We start from the raw sequence: 18,319 nt of genomic DNA on the forward strand, positions 1-18,319 counted from the left end.
ATTTCTTCCCTTATCTAGCATGGCAGTCTCTTTCTTTCGATTAGGCTGGCCTTGACCTTCTCAGTTCAAGACACACTCCTGCATTCTTCAGTAGCTGAGATGGTCAGAGTCAGCAGTGCTGTGTCAAGTTTGGGTCAAAGGTGGTCAGGTAGAATGTTTGTTGAAATGTGCTTGCATCTTTGGTCTCCGTTCTCTCTGTGTTTATATACAAATGAGTGTGCATACATTGATTATGTTTTTGTTTTGCTTTGTCTTTTCAACACAGGGGTTCTCTGTGTAGCTTTGGCTGTGTTGGTCTTGCTTTGTAGACCAAGCTGGCCTCCAGCTCACAGAGATCTGCCTGCTTTGGCCTCCCTGCGTGTGGGATTACAGGCGAGTCTGTTCGGCATAGAAATAGATTTTGTTGTTGTTTATATAGCTGTTAATAGAGTTTTATGTCCTGGCCTTTCTGTTTGCTTGCTGTGTGTTTGTTTTGGAATATAAAGAGTATTCCATGTGGATCAATTAGCGCTTCCTTGGTTCCAAGGTAGAGAAACAAACTGGGTATTTTAAGCAAGATGAATTTTCTTTAAAGGCTGTTTGAAACCTGCTCTGTCAGTGGGGTAACTGAGAAAATTGGAGTAGAAAGGAGCTAAGTGGCCCCAGACAGATTTCCGAAATCTCTGAAGTCACTGGAGTCCTCTCAGATACCACCACTAGAATCAGAGGGGTTTTTCCTTAAAGAATTCTGCTTAAGGCCAGGCATGGTGGCATATACGTTTAATCCCAGCCCTGGGAGGCAGAAGAAGGCAGATCTCTATGAGTTCTATGCCAGCTTGGTCTATAAAGCAAGTCCAGGCCAGCCAGGACTACAAGAGAAAACTTAAAAAAAAAAAAAAAAAAAAAGAGCCGGGCGTGGTGGCACACGCCTTTAATCCCAGCACTCGGGAGGCAGAGGCAGGCGGATCGCTGTGATTTCGAGGCCAGCCTGGTCTACAAAGTGAGTCTAGGACAGCCAAGGCTAACATAGAGAGACCCTGTCTCGAAAAACAAACAAACAAACAAAAAAACAAAAAAACAAAAAAGAAAAAAAAGAAATCTGAATTAGAGTCAAATGCAGGGGCAGGGTTAGGGGAATCTGGAGAGATGGCTCAGTGGTTAAGAGCACTGCCTGCTCTTCCAAAGGACCTGGGTTCAATTCCCAGCACCCACATGGCAGCTCACAACTCTCTGTAACTCCAAGATCTGACACCCTCACACCAATTCACATAGATTAAAATTAAATAAAATATTTTTTTTTTTAAAAGAGTCAAATACGGATGGTGGTAACTCATGCCTTTAAACCTATCGAGGCCAGCCTGGTCTACAGAGAGAGTTCCAGGACAGCCAAGGACACAAAGAAACCCTGTCTTGAAAAATCAAACAAACAAATGACCCAAATACCTTCAGAGCGTCTCTTCCAACAACTCGACACCCTGTGCTCAAGCAAGCCTTGACACACCTCCTGTAATGAACATGTGTGTAAGGGAGGGGTGGGCAGGAGGACCCTGTAGGGGTCTCTTCAGGGACTGCAGTGGAGGGTGGCACCTAGATTTTCTCTCCTGCCAAGATTGTACACAGTAGGTGAGGTAATTCTTCAAAAGAAAATTAGAGGCTGGAGAAATGACTCAGCTGTTAAGAGCTATCTATGGCTGTTCTTACAGAGGACCCAGCTGCTATGCCTAGTACCCACATGATGCCTCACAGCCATCTTTAACTCCAGTCCAAGGGTATTCAAAGCCCTCTTCTGGCCTCCATAGGAACTGCGTGCTTGTGGTACACAGACGTTCAGTCAGGCAAACACACATATACAGCAAATCAGCAAAAAAGAATGATGCTATAGGACCCAAACTTTTGACATCTGTATATCAGGCTGTTTAAAAATACCTCAAAGCCAGGTGTAGTGCTGGTACACACTATAATCCCAAACCTCAGGACTCTAAGGCAGAAAGGAGGAGCCCACGTTTCTAAGCCAGTCTGGGCTATATATGGAGGCTCTGTCTCTAAAGTCAAAACTCTTCAAATATCATTGCTTTATAAAATATATGATATTCCAAAGCTAGCTTAAAGAAGAAATCATAAAGGAAACAAAGTATTTAAAATGGAAAAGTAGCCAGGCGTTGGTGGCACATGCCTTTAATCCTAGCAGTTGGGAGGCAGAGGCAGGTGGATCGCTGTGAGTTCAAGGCCAGCCTGGTCTACAAAAGAAGTCCAGGACAGCCAGGGCTACACAGAGAAACCCTGTCTCAAAAAAAAAAAAAAAAAAAAAGGAAAAGTAGTAGCATGGTGCATATTAAGTCCTGTGGCTGTGCTGAAGACTACCTGAAAAGAAGTCACATGTGTGTTTGGCCAAGCCTGAGATTTAACTATGAACAGGGATGAGGAGTCTGGGTGCTCCTACCCTGCTCCTGCCACTCTGCACTGACCCCTGGCTGCTGGCCCAGGCTCTTGACTTTTCCAGCTGAAGGGACCTCCTGGCTCCAAGCACCAATGCAATGCAGGAATTTACTTGTTCTCCCAACGCAGACTGTTGTAATTCAGTGGTTTGAGTGAGAGAACAAACTCTCTGAAATAGATCTCTCTAGAAATAGATTCTTGTAAATTGTAATTATTGTCTGCAATAGCTCTCTTCCTCAGATAGTTAGAATTCTGTGGGGCTCAGGAGGTTTATTTTATGTCTATTTGGCACAACAGCATGGTACATCATGACTGCTTTCTCATTTGTGTCTTATTGTGTATAACCGAACAAATTGTTCTCAGGAAAAAATATGAATATATTTAGAGGAATTTCATTCAGATTCTAAAAATCCTGTGTTTGTGTACTTCAGTATAAAGCATGCATGTAAAATAAATATTCTGTTGTAGGTAACAGTACATGTGAAAACAACCCCTCATGGTTTTTTTGATGAGGAACCAAGTACAGCAGGTCCCTGATGTGTAAAATACCTGTGTCTTGCTGGGTGGTAGAGGCACCCGACCCTCAGGAGGCAGAGGCAGATGGATCTCTGAGTTTGAGGCCAGCCTGGTCTACAGAGTGAGTTCCCGGACAGCCAGGGCTGCACAGATAAATTTAGAGACATAAAATTGAATTTCCTGAGCCAAGCGTGGTGGCACACTCCTTTAATTCCAGCAGGAGGGAGGCAGAGGCAGGCGGATCGCTCTGAGTTTGAGGCCAACCTGGTCTACAAAGCGAGTCTGTGGTGGTGGGGGGGTGAGGGGAACAGAGAGAGAGAGAAAAAGTTGAGTTTCATATTGGTGACTCATATATTTATATGTAAGGTTTTAGGTATAGAAATGGTTAAGAGTGAACTTTGAAGAGGCTGCCAAGTTCTGATCGTGTTGGGGAAACTGTCGAACCTCTTGTTGCCATTCTCCCATCTGTAAAATGGACACAGTGGCAGTGCCTGTTACATCAAGCTGACATGATGTCATTGATGTGTAGCGTACTTCAGTGGTGTTTAGTACACTGAGAATGTTGTATAACCACTGCCTGTCCTTTTTTTTTTTTTTTTGACATGGTTTCTCTGTGTAGTCCTTGGTGTCCTGGAACTCACTCAAACTCAGAGATCCTCCTGCCTTTGCCTCCTGAGTGCTGGGATTAAAGCTGTGGGCCACCACCACTGGGCCACTCTACCTCCCTCTTATGCTGAAACATGAGAGATTGCCAAACAAAGTGTAGTGTACATGGGTGTTACTTGTCCATGAGAAGGCATGGGCAATTGATACACACTACTGAGTGTGAGAAAAGAAATGGTTGTGGGTCACATGATTTTTACAGGAAATACACAGAAAACATCTGTGGCTTCCAGAGGCTGAGGGTAGGGGGGTCACAGAAGGTGCTTGCGTAGGAATGGTATCGTGCCTTTGTTTGGATTGGGGTTTGGTTTGAAACATGGTCCCAGATGCTCTAGGCTGTCTTTTGAGCTTGCTAGGTGATCAAAGATGATCGTGAGCTTGTGGTCCTCCTGCCTCCACTTCCCTGGGGACTGGGAGTGCAAGTGTGTACCACCCCCCTCGCCCCCAGTGTATGCAGAACTTGTCAGTCAGACACAGGCTTCTGTGCCTTTCAAGCAGGCACCCTCTGGCACCTGAGCTCTAGCCTCGGTCCTTAAGGTGTACTCTAGAAGGGCTAGTTTTATGCTCAGTGTCAAACGCAGAACAAAACGAGGAGCTCCTGATGGCAGGAAAGGAGAGGAGCCTGCCTGTGCTTGTCGGAGCCTTGGCCTGCAGGGGTTTCCCGCGCTTCTAGTGCTCTGAGATGCGCAGAAGGGTGTTTGGTACCTGGCACTAGATTGCTGTAATTAGAAACTCACATCTCAACAGCCAAGGTTCATTTTTTTCTCGAGACAGAGTTTCTCTGTGTAGTCTTAGCCTGGTCTTGAACTCACAGCAATCCACCTGCCTCTGCCTCCCCGAGTGCTAGAATTAAAAGCGTGCTCCACCACCGCCCAGGAAAGCTTAAAACATTCAAGTTTTAAGCTTCACATTCATGTTTCTAACAAAGCACAGAGGGTGTGTGTGTGTGCGTGTGCGCGTGCGTGTAAAACCTGTAAGCTTTGAGTTCCTGGTCATTTACTGCTGCCAGCCTCCAGGGATTATGACAAGTCAGGCAGCATGGTATTCTGGCAGGCTGGTTTTCTGTGCCCCCTGCATGTTCCAAGGCACCTTTAGGAAGTTCAGAAGCCCATATTCAGTTACTGCCTGGCACTGACAGACCCTGGCTGCTGCTGTCATGCGTTCAACTGAAAGGTACCCAGGGCTCTCTTCTGCTTCCCACGGTTTGGGTTTATCCTCTGTTGTATCTGTTCTCTGTTTCTGCTGTGACAAGTGTGACCATGCCTAGTGCCTTCAAACCACACCTGTTTAACATCTGTAAGGTAGGCCAGTGCAAATTTACTGAGATAAAAATCAAGACCCTGGAGGAGCTGTGTTCCTTTTTGAAGACTTTAGGACAACCATTCACAGCCTGTGGGTTGAGACCTTTTTGGGGGAGTTGAACAACCCTTTCTCCGGGGTTGCCTAAGACCGTCTACGATTCATAATGGTAGTGAAATTACAGTTATGAAGTAGCAATGAAAATAATTTTATGGTTGGAGATCACCACAACATGAGAAACTGTTTTCAGGGGTTGTCGCAGCATTAAGAAGGTTGAGAAGCAGTGCTCCAGTTGAAAACCTTCCCTTGACCCCTGTCCAGAGGCTGCCCTCAATCCTTGACCAGTGGCATCTTCCTCCATCATTGCTTAGCATGCCTGAGCACACACGGATTCCCTCTGTGCTTTGTAAGAAACATGAAAGTGGAGTTTAAAACTTGAATGTTGAACCAGGTGTTGGTAGCACACCCCTTTAATCTCAGCAGTCAGAGGCAGGAAGATCTGAGCTGGAGGCCAGCCTGGTCTACAGAGCAAGGTCCAGCTCAGCCAGGGAAGCCCTGTCTCAAACAAGCAAAGAAAGAAAGAAAAAAAGAAAGGTCAACTCTTTGAAAAAAAAAAGAAAGAATGTTTTTTATTTTGTTTGTTTTAGTTAGTCTATGTAGCTCAGGATTCTATGTAGACCAGGCTGGCCTCAAACTGAGAGATCCAATTGCCTCTGACTCTGAAGTGCTAGACTAAAGACGTGTACCCCTGCACCCCCCTTAAATTTTTTTACATTTACTTTAATTTTGTGTGTGGATGTGTGTGCACGTGAGTGGAAGTCAGGGAGCAGTGTGCAGAAGTCAGTTCTCTCCATTTTGCTAGCTCCCTCCTACTTTTATTTTATTTTTTTTTTAATTTTTTGGTTTTTTCAAGACAGGGTGTCTCTGTCTAGCCTTGGCTGCCCTGGACTCACTTTGTAGACCAGGCTGGACTCGAACTCACAGCTATCCGCCTGCCTCTGCCTCCCGAGTGCTAGGATTAAAGGCGTGCGCCACCACGCCTGGCTCCCCTCCTACTTTTAAAGAGTCTTGTAATTTCACTGTTTTCATTTAGTGATCCAAAATAACCTTCCTGGTTTAAGGTTAGCTGATTAATAAACTACTACATACTGTGACATTTTCACAGTAGTAGGAGTTAGGACATCCACTAGTAAGAAACCCTAAATCAACATCTGGCCACACACTTGGGACGAGGTCTTGCCAAGCAGCTTTGACTGTCTTAAAACTTGCTATGTAGACCAGACTGGCCTCGAACTCAGAGATCCACCTGCCTCTGCCTCCCAAGTACTGGAATTAAAGGGGTGTGCCATTACTGCCCAGCTATAATATATTTTTAAATGATTGACTATTTTGATTTTGGAGAGGACCAGAGATATCATAGTAGAAGCTAACATGAAAAAGGTCAAAATCCTTTTTATCTGCTATCTTCAATTATGCTATAGTTTTGTTTCTTTTTCAATATTAGAGAAACAGAAGATATTTCTTCTGGAAAATTAAACTCTCCTTTTAAGTATCTAATAATAGAAGTTTAAATCCCAAGCCAAGCTCTGTGGTACATGCCTGTAATCTCAGCGGGAAGGAGGCAGAGACAGAGGCGGATCTTTGTGTGTTCAAGGCCAGCTTGGTCTACAAATCGAGTCCAGGACAGTCAAAGCTACCCTGAGAAACCCTGTCTCAAAAAACAAAACACAAAATGTGAATAACCCCAATAGATTACTTTATCATGTTTACTTGTTAAGAATTTAATTTAAGGGCTGGAGAGATGGCTCAGAGGTTAAGAGCACTAGCTGCGCTTCAAAAGGTCCTGAGTTCAAGTCCCAGCAACCACGTGGTGGCTCACAACCATCTACAATGAGATCTGGTGCCCTCTCTGGTGTGAAGGTGTACCTGCAGGCAGAGCACTGTATATATAACAATAAATAAATAAATCATTGAGGGAAAAAAAAGAATTTAATTTAACCAACAGTGCTAATGAATTTTTGATCATTTAAAAACTGCAGTCTGGGGCTAGAGATTGCTCAGTGGTTAAGAACACTGGCTGCTGTTGCAGAGGACCTGGCTTCAGTTTCCAGCATCCATATACTCTTAACCATCTGAACTTTAGTCCCAGGGAATCTGACACCCTCTTGTCACCTCCACCGTGTACCAGGTATGCAAATAATGCACAGACAGCCATACATGCAGACAAAACACTTATACACCTAAGATAAAGAAAAGCACACCCTCCCCCCCCCATTTGTGGCCCATTTTTAAGCTACTGTAATGGCTGAGGCCCTTTCTGAACATTTGTGGCCCATTTTTAAGCTACTGTAATGGCTGAGGCCCTTTCTGAACATTCATGGCCCATTTTTAAGCTACTGTAATGACTGAGGCCCTTTCTGAACATTCGTGGCCCATTTTTAAGCTACTGTAATGGCTGAGGCCCTTTCTTTCTGAACTTTGCAGGGAAGCGTGACTGCTATGGCCGTGTTCTTCCCCTTGGACACTGCTAGACTTCGCCTTCAGGGTGAGTATTGATCACACTCCTGATCTAATGATGCTGGGAAACAGACACTTCTTTATTACACACTGCACCAAGATAAGGATACTCTGTTGAGACAGCCACTGTTGTCTGCTTGCTTGCTTGCTTGCTTGATTTGGCTTTGGTTAGATACAGCTCAAGCTGGCTTCATGCTCACTGGATAGGCTAACCATGAATTCATCCCCCTGCCTCCACCTCTGAAGTTTTTGCTTTAGAAGTATGCACTTGACGTAAATATTTGATCCCTGCGCCTTCTCTTTCTGTACTAGGGGCTGAACTCAGAGCTTTGTGCAAGCAGTCAGTCAGTGCCCACCCCCATACTGTTCTCTAGAGGGAACTGTGGCAACTCAAGTCAAAATAAATAGGAGAGTCACCTATAGAAAATTCCACCGTGGGTGTTACCCGTTGTGCAGACAGAAAAATCTCAATGCTAAGTGAGCACGGATTTTTTTTTTTTTTTGCTGTTGTTTCGTTTTTTGTTGTTTTGTTTTTCGAGACAGGGTGCCACCACCTCCTGGCCATCTATTTCTATTATAAACTGACTATGGACCAGGCGATGTGGTGCACACGCCTTTAATCCCAGCACTTGGGAGGCAGAGGCAGGCAGATCCCTGTGAGTTTGAGGCCAGCCTGGTCTACAAAGTGAGTCCAGGACAGCCAAGGCTACACAGAGAAACCCTGTCTTGAAAAAACAAAAGAAAGAAAGAAAGAAAGAGTTCAATCCGAAAGCTCTGTAGACTCCTGGAATAGAAAAGGATGCCTGAGCCTGAGGGGTTAAGTCGAGGGAGACAGAGACAGAGGAATTTCCTCACACTGAAAAGTGATTACTCATTTACTCGCTGGCACACCAAGACTCCTGGCCTTCTGAAATCCGTGTCACTGACTTTAACGTATAGCAAGCCCACACTTGAAAAAAGGTATTTTTTTTTTAAAGCTGTTATTAGAAAGGCAGGTGGGAAATGTACTCTCAACATGCTGTACATGCAATAGATTTCTACATTAGGGCAGTGTGCTGCCTGAGAGATAAGTGGGCAGTGAGATTGGGACAGCATTCACACCACTGATGCTTGGACAATGCAGTTTAACACCTGGCAAACAGGTTCAAGCAAGCTTGACCTTGGAAACCAAAGCATCTTAAGAGAGGCAGCCCCAAGGTCGTTGCCAGGCTGGGATAAAGTGAGGAACTGCTACAAGAGATGGGCACAGCAGGGAAGCTGGCTTAGCCAGCCTTTGCTCTCCTGATTCCCCACCCCTGTCCCTCACATGAGGGCGCCCCACTTGGGGACACCAGGGCCTAATGGGAAGGACTGCCCCTTGGCTATCTGCTCGCAGTTCCTAGTTCACAGTCATGTGTGGACGAGCCATTGCGTTGGCAAGTTTTCTAATCTGAGAGGCCCTAGGGCTTACATTTATAATCTCAGTGATTGCCATCCTTTCTAACACCCTGAGGCTTTTGTTTTACAGTAACGGGTCAGACCCAGGCCTCACATGTGCTAGGCCGGTGCTCCACCCCTGAGCTCTGTCTCCAGGATGACGTTTTTTTAAGGGAGGGAGTTCTAAAAAGAGAAAGGGGACTGGGAAAGAGTGGAGACAAATACCCACTGTCCTTGCTCATCTAGGCATGTCATCCTAACCCGCCTCTAGCACTATAGAATTTTACACTTTGCTATAATTCTTTTTTCCCCCTCCTATTTTCTTTTCAACTTGAAATTAGAAAGTGTAGCCACAAGTTGCATAAAGCAAGTTTGAAAACTAACTGGAAAGTTAAACACTGTGCATACTGCTTGTGGTTAGAATTTTTTAGATAGGTAATTATTTGTATGATTCATAAAGCAAAACACGTAGAAAGGAGTTCTATACAGGGTAACCTCAAATCCACCTTCACCCCTCTCCACCGCAGTTAACATTGACTGACTTTGTGATGTTTCTTTGGTATCTTCGTTGCCAGGAAGCTCTGCCACTCTCTGTCTCAGTTTTTAAATTACATGCATGCTGTGCATCTGTTTGGGGGGTTATGTGCACATGCATGTATCTGTTTGGGGTGTATGTGCACATGCGTGTGTCTGTTTGGGGGTATGTGCACATGCATGTATCTGTCTGGGGTGTATGTGCACATGCATGTATCTGTTTGGGGGGTATGTGCAATGCGTGTATCTGTTTGGGGGTATGTGCACATGCATGTATCTGTTTGGGGTGTATGTGCACATGCGTGTGTCTGTTTGGGGGTATGTGCACATGCATGTATCTGTTTGGGGGGTATGTGCACATGCGTGTATCTGTTTGGAGGGTATGTGCACATGCGTGTATCTGTTTGGGGGGTATGTGCACATGCGTGTATCTGTTTGGGGGGTATGTGCACATGCGCGTATCTGTTTGGAGGGTATGTGCACATGCGTGTATCTGTTTGGGGGTATGTGCACATGTGTGTATCTGTTTGGGGGTATGTGCACATGTGTGTATCTGTTTGGGGGTATGTGCACATGCGTGTATCTGTTTGGGGGGTATGTGCACATGCGTGTATCTGTTTGGGGGGTATGTGCACATGCGTGCAGGTGGCCTCACAAGTCAGGGGCGTTAGAGTCCCTGGAGGTCCAGGTGGTTGTGAGCCACCTGATGCAGGTGCTGAGAATCAAACTCAGACCCCATAGAAGATCAGTACGAGCTCATAACTGCTGAGCCGTCTCCCCAGCCCCAAGATTCCTCGACTTGAACATCCTTGAGAATGGCGGGTGTAGGGTGGGCATGTGTACACCTGCAGTCCCAGCTACTTGGGGGCTGAAGCTTGTGGACGTTGGAGCACCTTGATTCCTTGTTTCCAAGAGGGAGGGAGAGGAAGGATGAGTGAGAAGGAGAGAAGCAGAGCAGGACAAAAGGGGTGATCCAGCTGCGGAGTCTAGAGTCCACTGCTGCGTGGAGGGAAGCATGAGACGGCCAGCTAGCCTTTCCTGCTTTCCTGAGGAGCCTTTCAGACGTCATGGAATAGCAAACAAGTAATGTATATTCTCGATTCTCCACCTTAGTCATATAAAAAGCACGCGCTTCTCTGTCCCCGACCTTGAGTTTAAAACATTCTTTTTTTTTAGATTTTTGTACATAGGCATTTTGCCCGCATGTATGTCTGTGTAGCACATGTGTGCCTGGTGCCTACGGCAACCAAAAAAGACATCGGATTCTCTAGGATTTGAGTTACAGATGGTTATGAGTCACAGTGTTTGGTGCTGGGAATTGATCTGGGTCCTCTGGAGGAGCAGCCAGTGCTCGTAACTCGTGACAGCTCTCCAGCGCCCCAGACTTCGCATTTCTTCCTGTTGTCACCAGACTGCTGTGGGTACACCATAACCTACTTACCCTTGCGTTAGTGTGGAGGAATTCTTGGCTTGGTTTACTTTTTTGTTATTATTCTTGCAAAGATGATGTAAAACTTGGTTTGTTCATAGGCCATTTTGTTTCTGTAAACTTTATGGGATAAATTCCCAGATGTGAGATTTCTTCCTAATCAAGGAGTAAATGTGTGATTTTGAGTAAATGCCAGACTGCTTTTATTAGGAGCTGACTAACTTGCCATTTCATAAGATATACTGGTAACAATTTTAATTTTGAAGAAATTGGTTCATTTCCACATTTTTATATTTTCAGATTAATTTTCTAGCCCAGGCCGGAAATTTGAAGTTAATTGAAGTAGATGTTGTTTTCCATGGCAGCACACAAGAAACGAGAGTGTTGTTCTGCTGGGCTTGGTTTTTTTTAAGGTTAGGAAGCAGCACAAAGCCAGAAGTTTTGAAATTTGAGCTCTAATCTTGACTTTGCTCTTGTTTCTCTATCCTCTTAAGAAAGGAAGCAACCAGGGACTGGAGAGATGGCTCAGAGGATAAGAGCATTTGTACCTCTAGCAGAGGACCTGGGTTCGATTCTCAGCACCCATGTGGTAGTTCGAGACCATCTGTAACTCCAGCTGGAGGTTACCTAACACCTACTCTGACTTCCCTGGGTGCCAGGCATACATGTAATACATGTATACATGCAGGCAAAACACTCTAACATAGAAAATAAAATAAAAAAATAATTTCTTTATAAAGACAGAAAATAATCTATTTCTTATTTTGTAAGGTAGATGTGGATATAAAAAGGAGAACATGCATATTAATTTTTTAAAACGTACTGTATGGGGCTGGAGAGCTGGCTCAGCATTTTAGAACATTTATTGATGTTCTAAAGGACCCAGGTTTGGTTTCCCAGCACCCACATCAGTGGGCTCACAATTGCCTGGACTCAGAGGTCCAGGCGATGTGATGCCCTTTGGCCTCCAAGGTTCCCTGTGTACATGTGGTACACATAAAGTCACAGAGGCACACATACATAGGGAGGGAGGGAAGATAGATGGGCCATACGGAGCTAGAGAGATGGCTTAGTAGTCACACACATTTGCTGCTCTTCCAGTGGACCCAAGTTCAGTTCCCAGTAAGTCTAGGTCCAGGGACTCCTACATCGTCTTCTGGTCTCCAAGGGCACCTGCACTCATGTGCACACACAGACACACATAATTAGAAGTAAAATGAACATTTAAAAAACATTCTAGCCAGCCGGGCGTGGTGGCACACGCCTTTAATCCCAGCACTCAGGAGGCAGAGGCGGGCGGATCGCTGTGAGTTCGAGGCCAGCCTGGTCTACAAAGTGAGTCCAGGACAGCCAAGGCTAACACAGAGAGACCCTGTCTCAAAAAACAAAACAAACAAACAAACAAAAAATCTATAAAACTCCAGAAATAGCATTTCTGCCTTACAGTGACAATTAGAGTTTAAATTAAAATTCTTTCTGAGTAGCAGATGAAACCCAAAGAATGGACTGTGGGGAAGTTAGCTGCTGCTAGACCCTGGAGGGTCTCAGGCAAAGTAGTGGGATAGCTGAGAGGTTGTACAATGAAGTGATGACATTTTAGTGAAACTTGCTGATGCTGCAGATAATAATTCTCTTTATTCTTACAGTTGATGAGAAAAGAAAGTCAAAAACAACACATGCAGTGCTCCTGGAGATAATTAAGGAAGAAGGCCTGTGAGTACCACCCACTCCACAGAGGTCCTGCTTGCAGGCTTGTAGTTGTGAGAGCTTGTAGCTGCCTGCGGTGTATGTGTTTTTAATTCCTTAGAGTCCTGTGAGCCATATGGTTGCTTTGTTTTGTTTGTCAAGACAGGGTTCAACCCTGGCTGTCCTGAAATTCAGAGATCTGCCTGCCTCTGCCTCCTGAGTAACGGGATTAAAAGTATGTGCCACCCCCAACTTCCACCCCCCAACCCCTTCACTCCCATTTGGTTTTGTTTTTCTTTTCTTTTTTCTTTTTTAGATTGATTTCTGTTATTAGTATTTCGCTTACATGCATGTCTGCGTACCATGTATGGGCCTGATGCCCAAGGAAGCCATGAGAGTGTTGCAGGCCTTGGGACTGGAATCGTGCATGGTTATGAGCCACCACGTGGTACTGGGAGACAAATCCAGGTCCTCTGCAAGAGCAGCAAATGCCCTTAACTACTGAGCCATCTCTCTAGCTCCTATTATTTGCTTTTTTTTTTTATTACAGAGCTTTCTAAGAAGGTTTTGGGGTTTTGGAGGGGTTTTTGTTTGTTTTGCTTTTTGTTTTTTCTGCAACAGGATTTTTCTGTGTAGCCCTGGCTGTCCTACAACTAGCTCTCTGTAGACCAGGCTGAGAGATCTTTCTGGCTTCCAAGTACTGGAGTTAAGGCATGCACCACCACAACCCAGCTCAATTTAATATATGCTAAAGCAGTATTGTTGCTTAAGAGTTGAGGATTGGGGACTGGAGAGATGGCTCAGTGGTTAAGATCATTGTCTGCTCTTCCAGACGTCCTGAGCTCAATTCTCATTAACCACATGGTGGCTCACAACCATCTATAAAGAGATCTGGTGTCCTCTTCTGGCATTCAAGTGTACATATAGATAGAGCACTCATACACCAAATAAATAAATCTAAAAAAAAAGAAAAGAAAAGAAAAGAAAAAGAGTTGAGGATTGCTGGGTGTGGTGGCACATGCCTGTAATCCCAGGACTTGGGAGGCAAGTATCAGGTAAAGAAAAGCTCAGGTCCAGGCGTGGTGATACGCCTTTAATCGCAAACAATGAAGGTAAAGTTAGTTTATAAAAGGAAGTACCCGTATTTGATAGTGATGTTTAATTGAGTGGCAGAAAAAGCGAGAAAGATTTGACAGAATAGGTTACGCCCGACTCTCACAAGAAGAGGGAGGAAAGGGAAGCTACTTAGGGGGCAATGCAGAGAAAGGGGGTGCAGTTTTACTGGGAGAGTCCTACAGAGATTGAATGTGAGAACAAACTAGACACAGGTGAAGACAGAATGAGCCAGAGGATGAGAAGGAGCTAGGAGATTAGAGCAGATTGCTGGGGTTAGAGGCCAAGCAGAGCAATTCAGAGCCTGAGAGAAAAGCCAGATTGAATAAATTAACAGGGAGAGGAGTTTGAGCCAGAGCAGCTGAGTTGAGCCAGCCAGCCCAGAGCTCAGGAAGAATAAGAAAGGGTGAGTTTATTAAGTAGGAAGTCTCAGAGGCTGAAAGCATTCGTTACCAATTCTGCTCACACTTGCCCTCTCTCTGCTTCTGTCTTTAACCCCATGTGTATGTCACATACAATTTTTTCAGTTATTTAACTATCAGTCACAATGCATCAAAACATTTTAACCTCTATGACATGACATCGACACTTTAAAATAGTATATTCTCACCTGGTGTGGTGGCACAAGCCTTTAATCTCAGCACTCGGGAGGCAGAGGCAGGTGGATCGCTGTGAGTTCGAGGCCAACCTGGTCTAGAAAGTGAGTCTAGGACGACCAAGATAACAGAGAAAACCCTGATGCTATGTTGACCTTGAACTCACAGAGGTCCACCTAGCTCTGCCTCCTGAGTGCGGAGGTTAAAGGTGTGAGTTTCAATTCTTGTTTACATTTGCCTCGTGGTTAGATTGGGTTGAGCATTTTTGATAAGGATAATGAGTGCATAGGTGGCAGAGTGGTGCATACCTGTGGTGCATACCTGTGGTGCATACCTGTGGTCCCTGCTCTACAGGAGGCTGAGGAAGAATTGCTGAACACAGGAATTCAGGGCCAGCTGGGCAGCATGATAAAACAGCTCCCTCTGTCTCTGGCCTCGTGTTGTCCACGTGTGCTTTCTGACCTGTGGCTTGGCTACTTCCTGCAGCTCTAAGCACCTGTGGGGAGAGCCTTTTAAGGCGCTGCACATGTCCCCTGCTTTGTCAACCTTGAGACTGTCAGTGGAGACCAGGCTTTCCTGGGCTTCATACTGGTTACTTTTCTCAGTTCTGTGACCAAGTGCCTATCAGAACCAAGTGAAGGGAGGCGGGAGGGTTTATTCTGACTTACTTTACAGCCCATCACAGTAGGTCTGGCATGCTAGCTAATCACGTTGTCTCCACAGGAAGTGGAACTAGGCTGTCAAGCCTAAAGGCCAACCTCCAGTGACAACTCTCCCTTGCAAGGCTCCACCTCATATAGATGACACAACTTCTAAAACAGTGGCGGGAGAGAGAGGGGTGCATTCAGCATTCAGATACAGAAGCCTGTGGGGGAGGGGCTTACATCCAAACCTTGACAGGCTTCTCTGGCAATCTCCTGTGGCTTTTGTCCATAACCTTTACTTTGCTTATTGTGTTTTTTTTCCATAGCCTGGCACCATACCGAGGGTGGTTTCCAGTTATTTCCAGTCTCTGCTGCTCCAATTTTGTCTATTTCTACACTTTTAATAGCCTCAAAGCAGTATGGGTCAAAGGTCAACGTTCCTCTACAGGAAAAGATCTGGTGGTTGGATTTGTTGCAGGTAACAAGGTTTTCTTTATATTTTAGTATTGATCTGTGCTTCCTTCATATATCATCTAGGAGATTATTTTAGCACCCAGTAATGCAGAGAATATGGCCAGTTTTTCTGACATATATTCCTTTTCCTTTTCTTTCTCTTTCCCTTTTTCTTTTTCAAGACAGGGTTTCTCTATGTAGCCCAGGCTGTCCTGGAACTCCATCTGTAGAACAGGCTGTCCTCCCACCACCCCCGGCTCTGACATGTTTTCTTACTGTGATGATAAAAGCACATGACAGAATTTGTCACTGTAACCACCTTAAGATAAGTTCGTCATGCGAAGTATGCTTGCATTTTAAAACTGATGCCAGAAGGCTTTCATCTTACAGTCATACGCCCTAAGTGAATCCCTCGTCTCTCCTCCTCTAGCCTTAGGGGTCTGACTACATTAAGTGCTGCGTGTAAGTGACATCACTCAGTACAAATGTAATGAGCTTATTCCACTTAGCCGTTTCTCCAAAGTTCAGCCATACTGTCGCATTTTGACATATATTTTCCTACTTAATGTCTAGATAGTGTTGTAGAAAATAAAGATATGGCTACTAATGTGTATTACTAAAGACCTATAATTATTACGGTGATTTTATTTAACCTGCTATCAAACAATAAAAGACACAGACCCCTGATAGATTTTCAGATAAGCCTTGTTTTAGTTGGGTCAGGGCAGATACTACGTTCCTAAACTAGCCTTTATCTCCCAGTTCCGCATCCTATGCCAATTGCCCTAATGATTCCTATGTGGGCTGCTTCTCATCCGTTATCCATAAATACCTGCTCTGCTTCTCATCTGGGCTGCTGTCCTCCGCCCATGCCGATCCAGTCATGGATTTCCCTCCATGATGACCCATGGCGGCTCTGCTTCCTTCTTTTTTCTCTGTCTCCCATTCCCATGATCCTTCTGCCCCCAAAAGCCCTTAGCTCCTCCTCTCGCTTCTGTCCTGCTCAGGCTTCAGCATTTTTTATTAACCGGTCAGCTTTAAATTAGGTAGAGCAAGGTTTACACAACAAGGACAGGTGTGCACGAGAATGTGCTCGTCTGGGCAGCAACCAGATCCCAGGAAGCAGAATAACACAACGCAGCAGACCATGCTGTTGAAAGGTAACGTTCCTCCAGAGTTCCTGAGTTCAATTCCCAGCAACCACATAGTGGCTCACAACTACCTATAATGAAATCTGGTGCCCTCTTCTGGCCTGTGGGTGTATATGCAGGCAGAACACTGTGTACATAATAATAAATATATCTTTAAAAAAAAAAAAAGAAATTTGGGGCTGGAGATGGCTCAGTGGTTAAAAGCACTCACTATTCTTCCAGAAGTCCTGAGTTCAATTCCCGGCACCCACATGCCAGCTCACAATTGTCTGTAACTCCAGTTCCAGAGGATGCAACACCCTCTCACAGACATACATGCAAGCAAAACACCAATGCAAATAAATAAAATTAAAAAAAGAAGAAGAAGAAATTTGCATTAAAAAAAAAAAGAAAGGTAACGTTCCATGTGTGACGGCATCACACTGTGTGAATCGTTCATCTGTTGGCGGACGCTTGGGCTGCATCCACCTCAGGCTGTTGTGCGTAGTGCTTGATGAACACGGACGTGGGCATCTCTTTGAGAACTTCCTCCCAAGTGCTTTGGTATATGTGTCCTAAAATGGAACTGTTGGATTCCAATGTAGTTGTCATGAGCTTTGTCAGACGCATACAGGGACATGTTAGTGTCTTTCCCCACTGTCAGAAGTTTTTGAGTAACAATACATTTACGAGCTGCGTCAGTTTCATTGGCTGTAATTTGCCATGTCCCACTTGCCCTTGATAGCTGGCTGCTCTTTTGTTGTGATCTTAACCACTGGTACTCTCTTTTAGATCGTACACTGTACATCACACTGCAGTGATGTGTGTGAGCACCCAAGAGCAGAGGGCGAAAGGGGTGGAGGCAGAAGGAAGATGGGTGCAAAGAGATTCTGGGGCGCCGTGTTAGCTAATGAGTCCTGTTGGAGAGCTGCTGAGATGCCCCTAGCACAGAGCCAAGCTCCAGAGCTCACAGGTTTGAACTGAGCCTCAGAGTGAAATGAAGCTGCTGATGAGAGCAGAGAGCTGTGGAGGCTGTCCAAGTGCCCTGCAGTACCAGGTCCCGGTGGGCGGACTGGCAGACTGGCACATGATAATGGGGGTGTGTCAGCAGGGGCACAACGCTGAGCCTTGGCTGTCCTGGACTCACTTTGTAGACCAGGCTGGCTTCAAACTCACAGAAGTATGCCTCCCTGAGCAAGTAGATTTTTGAGACAAGATCTTACTACATAAACTGTGTTGGCTTTTTTTGTTTGTTTGTTTTTGTTTTTTGTTTTTTGTTTTTTGTTTTTTGTTTTTTTTTTTTTGGTTTTTCGAGACAGGGTCTCTCTGTGTTAGCCTTGGCTGTCCTGGATTCACTTTGTAGACCAGGCTGGCCTCGAACTCACAGCGATCCGCCCGCCTCTGCCTCCCGAGTGCTGGGATTAAAGGCGTGTGCCACCACGCCCGGCGCACTGTGTTGGCTTTGAACTCATGATCTAACTGTTTCAACTCTCCAAGCTTAATTTGCCATTTTCTTCCTCTTTTTAAAATTTATTTACCTAGGTAGTGTGTGTGTGCATGCATGTGTGTGTGCATGTGTGCGTTCATGCGTGTGAAGGCCAGAGTATATTGGGTGTTGCTCTCTGCCTTGTTCCCTTGAGACAGAGTCTTATGCATACACACAGCCCTGGAGATACAGGCACATGTACATGCATCCATGCCCAGCTGTTTATTGGGGGGCTGAGGATCTGAACTCCATCTCCCCAGCTCTGGACATTTTCCCTCATCAGCTGCCATCAACACACTTCCCAGCTGTGCATCTGAAACACAGTTCCCTCTTGAACAAAGCTGTTTATTTTTAAGATTTCAGAAAAAAAAAAAAAAGCTATGTCCCAGGTGTTCCTGGTGTGAAGATGAACAACAGCTGCT

General features: G+C 45.2%; 1 protein-coding gene across 1 annotated transcript in view; it reads left to right on the forward strand.

The window, feature by feature from the left end:
- The window catches only part of SLC25A17 (solute carrier family 25 member 17), a 34,596-nt gene that overhangs the window by 4,687 nt on the left and 11,590 nt on the right, over positions 1 to 18,319 (forward strand). The window contains exons 2-4 of the mRNA XM_084748413.1: positions 7,378 to 7,438; positions 12,436 to 12,502; positions 15,155 to 15,306. Of these exons, the coding sequence (XP_084604539.1) occupies positions 7,378 to 7,438; positions 12,436 to 12,502; positions 15,155 to 15,306 (280 nt within the window). The remainder of the gene's footprint in view (positions 1 to 7,377; positions 7,439 to 12,435; positions 12,503 to 15,154; positions 15,307 to 18,319) is intronic.

This window comes from Acomys minous, assembly GCF_964271855.1.
Source record: "Acomys minous genome assembly, chromosome: 12".
Taxonomy (NCBI): domain Eukaryota; kingdom Metazoa; phylum Chordata; class Mammalia; order Rodentia; family Muridae; genus Acomys; species Acomys minous.